Source organism: Populus trichocarpa, chromosome 16 (genome assembly GCF_000002775.5).
Source record: "Populus trichocarpa isolate Nisqually-1 chromosome 16, P.trichocarpa_v4.1, whole genome shotgun sequence".
Taxonomy (NCBI): domain Eukaryota; kingdom Viridiplantae; phylum Streptophyta; class Magnoliopsida; order Malpighiales; family Salicaceae; genus Populus; species Populus trichocarpa.
Genome location: NC_037300.2, coordinates 3,454,662 through 3,465,500, shown reverse-complemented (window position 1 = coordinate 3,465,500; position 10,839 = coordinate 3,454,662). Strand labels below are relative to the sequence as shown.

At 32.0% G+C, this 10,839-nt stretch overlaps 1 protein-coding gene and 1 long non-coding RNA gene across 3 annotated transcripts; one reads left to right on the top strand and one right to left on the bottom strand.

Moving 5' to 3' along the window:
* Positions 1–1,750: 1,750 nt before the first annotated feature.
* Positions 1,751–4,913, top strand: LOC112324503 (uncharacterized). The gene is made up of 2 exons (XR_002978380.2): positions 1,751–3,143; positions 3,573–4,913. It is a non-coding gene; the product is annotated as an uncharacterized LOC112324503 (long non-coding RNA).
* A 599-nt stretch (positions 4,914–5,512) lies between these two features.
* LOC7484003 (target of rapamycin complex subunit LST8) lies at positions 5,513–8,889 on the bottom strand. Of its 2 annotated transcripts, none has more exons than XM_002322665.4 (11): positions 8,721–8,889; positions 8,447–8,596; positions 8,197–8,298; positions 7,985–8,097; positions 7,808–7,877; positions 7,121–7,198; positions 6,603–6,719; positions 6,418–6,512; positions 6,200–6,279; positions 6,030–6,089; positions 5,513–5,903 (listed from the first exon to the last, which is right to left on the bottom strand). In XM_002322665.4, the coding sequence occupies exons 2-11, from the start codon at positions 8,552–8,554 to the stop codon at positions 5,776–5,778; spliced, it is 951 nt and encodes a 316-aa protein (XP_002322701.1). In that variant the 5' UTR covers positions 8,555–8,596; positions 8,721–8,889; the 3' UTR covers positions 5,513–5,775. The 2 variants fall into 2 exon arrangements, with proteins under 2 accessions (XP_002322701.1, XP_052303681.1); XM_052447721.1 differs by having other exon boundaries at positions 8,197–8,302; positions 8,448–8,596.
* Positions 8,890–10,839: the final 1,950 nt, after the last annotated feature.

The window sequence follows — 10,839 nt, the reverse complement described above, 5'->3', positions numbered from 1 at the left end:
TACAATCATCATAATAAATTACTACTACTACTACTACTACTACTACTACTACTACTACTACTACTATCATTAATATCATTCTTGTTACTATGATCATCATCATCATCATCATCACTACTATTATTGTTATTATAAATATTACTATCACAATTATCATCATCATCACCATCATTACTATCATAATAAACTATTATTATTGCCACTATTATTAACATTATTATTGTTTTTATTAAAATAAAAAAAATCATGAACTTGAATTGAATGATAAAACTAAAACCCATAAAAAAACTTTGATGAAAAGGCAAAGGAAACAAATAAAAAATCAAAAGAAAAGGACCAGATTGAAATAAATACTATTATTATATATTGAGAAAAATCATAAACTTGATTTGAAGGATAAAATTAAAAACCATAAAATTTTTGACAAAAAGACAAAGGAAACAAATAAAAAATCAAAAGAAAAAAGACCTAACTAAAATAAAAATTATTAGTATTGAAAAGCAATTATAAATTTGTTTTGAAGGATCAAATTAAAAACTATAAGAACTTTGACAAAAAAAACCAAGGAAAAAAAATAAGAAATCAAAAGTAGAATGACCGCATCAAAAAACAACATTTACACAAATTAGAATCAAAGGACTAAATTGAAAATAAATAAAAATTTAACAAAAAAAAGGACTAAAATAAAAAATCAAAACTAAGAGGATGGATTATGAAACACCAACAAAAATTAGGGATGGATTTAGTTTTTTTAGGGGTAGGAAAGAGAAATGAAGGAAAAGAAAAAAAAAAAGGTGACCGGTGATAAACCAACTATTTTTAGGTCACACGAGTCACCTATAATGAAAGAGGACATAATGAAGAATAAAATGACATGACAAAAGCATAATTTTAACTGCCAGGAGACGACGCATGCGCCGTCTAAAATGCACGACACCTTTCTTATGTCAACAACTTTTTCAACTAAAATAATAATAATAAAATGGTAAATTACGATACCACCTGTGACAGACTCAGAAATTACATAAAACAATTTGAAAAAACAATGATACCCTTGTATCAATGCCTTACTGTTTTTAACTCCAAGGTTAAATTTTGTAATTTTATTATATATTAGAATGTGAAACACTTGAAAAGACTCTTTATCAAAATTAAATGATTTTTTGCTTTTAAAATAACAAAGTTATTTTACTGTGCATAAACATGATAAAAAAATAAAATAAAACCCCTGAACAATTATCAAACGTCAAATTGATTGAGTGAAAATACCATTTTACCCCTAAAAACATAACATTCTAAGAGATTTTCCAATAGTAAAATCATTATTTTACTAGTTTAATCCATATCTACAATGAAAACCCCATGTATTTTAGCTTCTCTTTTTAATAAAACCCAAGTTTTATTACTGGTCCCACCAATAAATGAGATCTGCCCTAAGTTTTTGGAAAGCAATTTATGGATGTTTTTTGTTCATATCCTCACTTGCTTTTTATTAAAGTTGAATTTGCCATCCACATTACCAAAATAACTGTTTTTGCAGAAGCTAAAAACTTGGTGAGACGTCCCAAGTTTTTTTTTAAGATCTACACCTTTTCTTTTTCGAAGATCAACATCCATCAACGCCTAAGTTTTTGAAGTGATAAGGTCATAAACACTGTTTGTGATTGCATCCTTGTTTTTGTTTTGACTAAAATCACTCCTCTTTTTTTTTTTTTTTTTTCCAAGCTGTGGTATTTATCTCAACCGATAGGATTAGGGTTGTGAATCTACTATAAATCACAACCATAGTAGCCAGTTGGAAAACTATTATCAAATAGAAAAAAGAAAACATAAAAGTAAAAGATTGTTCGAATTTGAACAGGGAAAACCCTTGCACAGATCATGACAAGCCATCGAGCTAGAGGCAGGCCGTCTAAGAGTTCATACAAGAACACCAATCTCCATTCTCCGGTCAACAACCTCCGTTCTATGGTTAGTTATTTTCCACGACATAGAGTAAGAAAATCAAGGGCTGAAACCATAACAGTTGCTGTGAAAACATGGCATCGTTTGGGTTCGGAAGATTCGGAAACCCTACTAGGAGGGCTTATGGAAAAGAAGAGTAGCCGACCGCAATGGATCAGGAGAAAGAAGAGCTCGGTAGATAAGGAAACCCAACTGCGGTGGCTTATGGAAAAGATAAGTAGCCTAAGGATTGGGGAAAAGAAGTGCATAGATCTTATGGAAAAGAAGAGTAGCCTGCCACAATGGATTAGGAGAAAGAGGAGCATGGTTCCAAAATTTAATGAGCAATTGAAGAATACAAGTAGAACATCAAACGATGAATCTAGTCTGTCCATTGCCAGAATCTTCGTCGGTTCCATGGATGGCAAAAAGTGTGATTCCGGGACCAATTCCGGATCTCGATTCTTTTCCCGACCACGTTAGTTTCTTATAGAACTTTCTCGCAACCATAACATAATGGAAGGATAGAGTACTCATTCAAATAGCTTTCGAATTCTGAGTTCTGTGTATTTTTTTATTTTTTAACCTGAAGATAATTTAAGTTTTGCTTTCAACATAGAACAGCCATTAACCTGAGCTCTACAGCGGTTATAAATTTTTTTTTGGGTTACTAACATCTTTATATATTTTTTTATGGTTAGAAAAAAACTATCTGACATGTGACGTAGCAGGCCAAGAGCTAGATGAGCTATTCCTCCATAAACGAGACTAACTAGAAATTTCCATTTCAAATTCCAGCCCTTTAAAAAATAAACTTGTGAAAGCCCTAATTTAGGAAAAGGCCCAACAACAAATCCAGTACCAGCCTAAAAGAGCTTCCAACCAAAACTAAAAAAATTAAAAAATTCCAATGGTACGTTGTCGTGTCGCCTCCGACAAATAAATACCTCTTTACTGCTGCTTCTTCCGCTGTTTGCGAAGCTAAAAAAGAAAAGCAGGGCAGCACAACGCTCGCTTCCCTTAAACCCTCTTTAAGCCCTTCCCCAAAATAACTTCATCGGCGCCGTCTTTTTCTCACTGCTCCGTCACTCTATCATCTCCTTCCCCGTCACCTCCATTCCAAGATTGCTTGATAATTTAGACAAACCTGTGCCTGGTGGGTTAAATGATCCAGCAATGGGGCCACAAGGGGACGAGCCGTAAGTCTCAGAAACTCATTCGGTTGTTGATATTGCATTTAATGCTCAGTTTTGTGGCTTCAGTTTTATTGATGTTAAGGGTCACGTTGCCTGTGCGAGTATTGAGATGTCGACTTTTTGTATGTGCTTGAAAATGGGGTCACATTCTTTGTTATGCATTGGCACTTACTGTTACTGCTTCTTGTTGATTAATTTCTCAATATAATGCTCAATAATTGTTCTCTTTCTCTAAATTCTTTTAAGAAGATTATTATTTAGACTTTTAATAAATACTAGAGAGTTTTCTCTAAATTTATCTGCAGCTTAAGTCCGTAACCTTGGGGCTTAAGAACCATAACTTCTGTCCACGCTATTGCTGCATCAATTGGTATTAGAACATGTTGGTCTCTTTGATGAACAAAGACGATAGTAATCCACTTTGCGATGCAGGAGTGGAGGTTCTCTTCGGCATAGCGCGGGCTCAGGAGCAGAAATTAGATTGTTTGGAGCAAACCATAATAAATCTAGCTTTTCTAATGGGTAACACAATGGAAAAGAAGAAACTAAAAGCTAAGGGAAAGAAAGGTAGATCAAAATGAATTAAAAAGGACTTTGATAGAGCAATTTTTGTGGTAGCCAAGGGATTGCACTTTGAAATCTATGTTAAATTCAACAATGAACCTCATATTTTGCTGGCTGAGGTATGTTCTCGTATTGAGTTTTGAGCTTTCATTGTAGAATGTATTTTATTACTCTATTTGTTTGTGGGCCAACGCTATCTACTAACCAAGAATTTTCTCTATGATAGGTTGCAATTTTCTGTTTTGTTCACAACTGTTGCCCATTTATGGAAACTGACTTCGAAAACTTTAGTTTCTGATCTCTCTTTCTTCCTACACTGTTGGTGCTGAAATTTACTTTTATGTTTTTCTTCTTCAAGGTGGGATTTCCACCCCTTCATCGATAAACTTAAAAAATATGAAGGCACTAGCATACATTTTCATGCGATTTGTTCTTAGCATTAGTTAAGATAGATAGGAAGCTAAGTTCAATATGCATTGCTACTTGGGTATCATATCACACTCTTACCACTTGCTTTTATCTCAGCGCTACAGTTTATCTCTTGCTTTTGATCTCAGTACTTTTGTAGGAATAACATCATCTGTAAAGCAGATAGTGCGCTTAGAAATATCGGTTTGATATTCTTGTAGTATGCTTTGAATACGAGTTAGACTGGGCTAAATGAGGAGTAATTTTAGCGTCATTTCTATCAGATTGCTCAGAAGACAGCCAAGCGGTTCTGTATCCAGAATCCTGGGAAGTTTCAACGGCGTCAAGTGACTGGCTGCAAGGAAAATCAAGTGCTTTCCTATGGGAAAGACCCCAAGAGAAGAGTTGATATAGAACCTGGAGAAAAACAAAAAATTCCAGCATACCGGTGAGTACCGTCCAATGAACCGAATTGGGGGCATATCAGAGTCAATATCACTTTTAAGTAAAATGTCTTTTGAGACAGCGTCCCATTGAAACAGCAATGCATGGGAGGTCGATAATTTGGAAGCATGGGGAGGTCGATACCATCTTCAAGTAAAATGTCTTTCTGCTAGGGCGTGTCTTGGATTGCCTGTGAAAATGGGTACTGGATCTTTTGATTTGATGCATAAACTGGAAATTTGATCTCCACTGTAAATTTTTTTAATATTTTTAACTTCAAAACCTTACTGAAGTGTGGCACTAAGGTGTTGTATAATTTAGATGAATGCTGCTAATTTATCAGGGTGCTTTTTTTTTCTCGGAATATTTTTTTCTTTGTTTAAATTTCATATTCAAGATTGTTAAAATCATGAAATTATTGTGTAAAATCATATAAAAAATAAAAAATGATAAAATTAGATTGAAATAATGTAAAATTAATTAAATCAGATAAAATTATGATTTTATAATTTTCCTATAATTTTAAATTCTTATTTTTTTCATTGCATAGGCTTGTATTCAGTCGCTAACACAAAAGTCTTAAGCACTTGTATTTATTGATTATTTTTTTAATCAATAGTGCAAAGAGAAAGTAAAAATAATTTTACTTAAACACTTCTTAACAAATAAAAAAATGTTTATTATAGGTAAAAGTGACAAACCATATTTTGAAGCTTATGTCTAATATCATAATCTTTTCAATAAATTTACAACATTATAATTTCTTTATAAAAAATCTCATAACTAAGATATAATCTAACAAGAAACTAGATTTTAAGATAAATTCTTTCATATATATATATATATATATATATATATATATTTGGAACTGTGCTGACGTACAGATCGATCTGTGTTCTTTTTTCCGTGCTCAACGTAAGGATAAAAAAAGAAACATTTATTTTGGTCCTCAGATATCAGAAAGGGAATCAAGAACAGTATAATAATTTTATTGTCGCCGAATACTATGAAGAGTGCGACACAATATGATCCCAAATATGTTACAGAGGAAATCTTATAATTTTCGAAGGAAAATCAACGGGTAGGGAGAATAAGCACAACTTTGATGAATGCCAGGAAATATATGCAGCAGATGTTTTACTCGAGCATTATCATCATGCCATATTCATTGAGTGATAAAAAAATCCAACCCCAAAAGTGGAAAAAAGATATTCCAGGTTCAACTTGAAGAGGGTTCTGCTCCATCATGGAGTGCACAACAAACAGTCGCCTTGTGATGCCCTTGATACACCCTGATGTCTTCACCGGATGACATGGACCAAAGTCTAGCTGTCGTATCAGAAGAAGCTGCATGAACAAGAGACAGTATTACAAAATGCATCAAGCAGGGAAAATTGAAATGGTCGGCGCATCTTCACTAGGCCTCCATTCCAAAAAAGATATTAATTGCATCTTGACAACCAAACCATGTACCTGTTATAAGGTATGCACCATCTACAGAGAAAACACAGTCCCACACCCAGCGTTGGTGACCTGGAGATCAAATGAAACATAACAAGGAATATCTCAGAGATGATTAAAACCTTTTTTTATTGTATAAAACCTGATAAAAATGAGCATCAAAGGAAAATCTGATGAATTACCTATCAAAGTTTTCTCTAAAGTAAAACCATCAACATTCCATATCTTTACAGTGTGATCGGCTGATGCAGTGGCCAGATATCTAGCAGGCATAAAATTGGAAACAATTAAACTAAAAATCCATCAAGAAAAGTGGGAGAAGAAGGTAGGCGAGAAAAACTGCAGAGAATATAACAAGGAAAAACAGAAAAATGGTAAGATTAAATAAGGAAATATAAACCTGTGTGGATCACAAAATTCAGGTGAGAGAAGACATTTGAGAATGTATTTATTATGTGCTTGTAGCTTATGAAGTGGCTCAAAGTTGGTCATTGTCTGCAAGAAAATACATTCTGCATCAAATGATAATGCAGTCAAATTAAGCAACAAGGTAGTGTCAGATGGTTGCATTCATCAAGGGGCTACCTGGTTCCCTCGCAACAAGCGCCAAACATAACATGTTCCATGGTTATTTGCAGCAACTACCAAGCTTCCATCCCACATAACTGTTAGAGACCTTACAGCTGTATCCACCTCGGGTACCTAGATACACACAATGGTGCATTATGATCATCTCGGGACACATATCATTTATAATAATAATGAATCATTAGCTAACAACGATCTAGAAATGCACCAAGCAGCAAAAAATATTCAAAGACATTAATGGAAGAAGGGAGCAGCCATGTGCCTGTTTGGCTTTTGCTAGTGGCTCCCTCTGCCCCCAGGCTGGAGGAAAGCCCTTTAAATCTATGATGCCATTATAGACGCAAAAGCATTACAAATGATCCACTTGCTTTCATAAACTACCTCATCTAGATGTATAAGCAAACACTTGAGGTTTTGTGTAACATATCATAATAAAAGGAAATAGTAACTCGTGTAAAATGTTCCTGCATTTGTAATTATAACCCAATAAGATAATGTAAGTCATAAAAGAATACCAATTCACAACTGCATGAATTTGCAGTCAAATCCCATACTCGAATGTTCCCATTTTGGTCTCCAGATATCAGCTCTGTCTGCAAAACCAGACAACAGATTAGACCAACCACCAAAACCACACTAATATGCAATCTGATGCTTTTGGAGAAAGTGACTCTTAGAAGAATATACACAAATCACACAGAAATGATGGTAGGCATGGTTCAATCAAGATCTTTTCATGTTCTATAGCTAACAGACGGTTAAGTGATCAAAAGGCAATATAAACATGTTGAGAAAATTGCAGAATAGTGCCAATTATTTTAAACTCCGAATTTGAACAATATAAACAAGTACTAAAAAACTCATCATATCTGACAGTTTCTCTTCCAAAAATCCATGCCATAGGTCTTTGGTCATGAATTATCTTGATTCTTGCCATTTAGAACAAAGAAACTTGACTGTCAAATCTGTTATTACAAACTGATTTTATCAGCATTTGCAAGGGGCAGGTCTTCCAACCACTGACAAAGCACGCTGGTACATTGTGTCTCACAGTTAAAAAAGAAAAGAAAAGATAAAAACCCATTCATGGCAAGTCTTAATATCATATTCTCCATTTAAAACCACCCTACAATTCCAAAATCCCTTTCACTTTCCAACAATTTATCCTTCCTACAGGCTAAAAGTGATACACCACAACTAACCTGGTTTGGGTGCAACACCACAGTGTTGACGGCCGCACGACTTTCATATTCCCTTTGACAACCAGGGGCCCTGTAGTTGAACTTCAAATAAGAATCAAATCCAAAAAAATCCAAAACACGCATAAAAACACAATTTCCTTTTAAAACACTGCATGATAGCATCCATTCAAGATTTACCTCAAATCCCAAATTTTCACTGTTCCATCCTCAGACCCTGAGTACATCCAGTTTCCATCACACTGAAATCCCACAGCCATAACATTTGCCGTATGCGAGTCATAGCTCATTACCTGTTAATGCAACACAATATTGCATCAATAACACCAAAAAAAAAATCCATATTTCAACAACAAAAAACTAATTATAAAAAAGGGCAAGACTTTCATTACCGGATGAGGACTATTTGAGTTGACATCAAACAGCTTAATGTGTGGATTCCCGGCTGCGGCCAAGTATCTCTTATCAGGGGTTATCTCAAGCCTATTAACTTGCTTCATTCACCGTATAAATAAACAAAACAATTTATTAGCAAATTTACTAGCTACGAAAAAAAAAAGATAGAAAATTTATAGCAAACCCACTAATATTTTGTGATAAAGATCCAAACTTTATAACAAAAGAGAAAAACTTAGTGATTACCGAATCGGGGTATTGGATTGTACGGTAACAGCGGCCACTTTTTGCCTCCCAAAATCTGATAGTGTGATCATAACTAGCAGTGGCAAGTATTACTGATGGCTGTGTCATTATCTTATTAAAAATTATAATAATTATTATTATAACCACCTCCTAATCACACAATAACAATTAAGGTTAAGAAAAATGAGATTTCAAAATCATAATTAAGTAAATAAAAATGCTATAATACTAAATAACGTGAAAAAAAGAAGTAAATAAAAGTTTTGAACTTCACCTTGGAATCATGAGGATATGGTGGATATTGTGCGATTTGGGATTAGGGTTTTGAAGGGTTTTGCATTTCTTTCCCATTTGGGCTCGAAAAAGAAGCCATGATTCAGTGGAGTAATAGGAAAGGGTGGCTTACGACGTTCTTTCTCCTATTTATTATTTTTTCTGTTTATTTATTTTTTGTCTGAATGAAGCACGAGACGACAAGTCATCAAAAGTAGAAGAAAAACGATAAGTCGTCTAAATTTATGATGGTTAACATTTAAACGACTTGTCACTTAATTGTGGTGGTTATGGCTAGCAGTCATCTGTAGAGCGATAATTTGTAAAGTCGTCCTCCTTGATGCTGGTCTGGTTTGTGAAAGGAGGCGTTGCATAAAATTCTTATATAAAATAATTCTTTTTTATGTTTTTTTATAAAAGCTTGTAAATATAATAGAATATTTTACTTATAATCAATTTTAACTTTTAAATTTAGTAAAATATTTTCAACTTATAAATCACAATAAATTAATAAATTATTTTACTGACTAAACCATTCATATTATCATTTATATTATTAACTCATTAATGTTATTACCATATACCTCTAACTAATATCAAATCACCACCACCTCATCATCTTATTATCATCACTATCAATACTATTTTAATACATTATTATTATTATTATTATTATTATTATTATTATTATTTTATCATCTTTATCACCTTAACTTCTATCACTATCCTCATTATTATTATTACGATTATTGCTATAATTTCTATCTTATCACCACAATAAATTTTTATTATTTTATTACCAGAGTTTTTTTACATGGATACTTATTACCATGTAAAATACTTATTACGCTTACATTTTATTTGTAAAATATTCCAAGCAAAACAAATTTTCTTTATATATATATATATATATATATAATGCTAAATACCAAGAAAAACTTCAAAAGGATCGTGGACCATTTGATATGTTCTTAATGTGGGTTCCAATGATGAAATCTCACTCTAATCTAAAAATTCACATGTATTCTTCAAGTTGTTTCTTATTAATTTTCAGCGTTAAAATACTTTTTAAGCAATGCTAATTTTATATAAAGATACTTCTCAAAATCACTTTTGAGAAAAAATCATCATTTGAACATGATTGGATTTTATAAATTCTAATAATTGTGTTTTTCGTGAATTTTTTTTTTTTTTGTAATACCATAGTGTTATTAATTTTTTTTCTGCTACATTCGTTTGAGTAATTTTTTTTTTTTTGTTAAGTTTAAGAAAGAGAAAGGCATGTGACTCTGGAAGGAGAAGAAGAAATAAACATCTACATGATTAGCATTAGTAAATTTTCTTAATTAATGTCTTCCTTATGATTAGACAATATGTGGTGTTTCGATACACATGCAAAGTGTCCAAAAATACTCCTAATTATTGAAAACAAATATGCGGTGGTTTTGAACAAATTATATGTATAAGATTTTTGTATGAAAACTTAGGATGTCATGTTATTGAAAACAATTAGCTATTTAAACCGTGTCTATTGTGGACTATATTTTTTTTAAAAAAATCTTCAATATAAAAGTTATTTCTTAAAAAATTTTAAAGTATAAATGAAAGAACTTTTATATATATATATCAAATAAACTGATTATTATTTATGTAAATAAACAAAGAAATTAAAAAACAATAACTAAATTAAAAAAAAAAACTAGAAAAAATAAGAGATGGATATAGGTCAAGATATTTGATCATGTAAAATGAGATATTTACTTGTTTATATTTGTTGAATTTACTTATTAAAATCAATAAAAAAAAACAATAAAAACAGAAACAGATACGGAATTGAAAACATTATGCAAAGCCAAAATATAAGAAATATTATTTAAAAATAAATAATATTTTTATAAAATAAAGCTCACCTGTATAAAATAAAAGAAATCATTCAAAAATTAAATGTAAAAAATATTAATTTTTTTAAAAACTTTTAATAAAAAAAGATTTGCAAAACCTACGGCTTAAGCTATGAGATCAGGATAAACCAATAAAAAAAAATTAAAAATAACCGCAAAACTATTTATTTCTAAAAAAATAATATTGAATGTTAAAATCGTAAAAGAAATTGAGGAAAC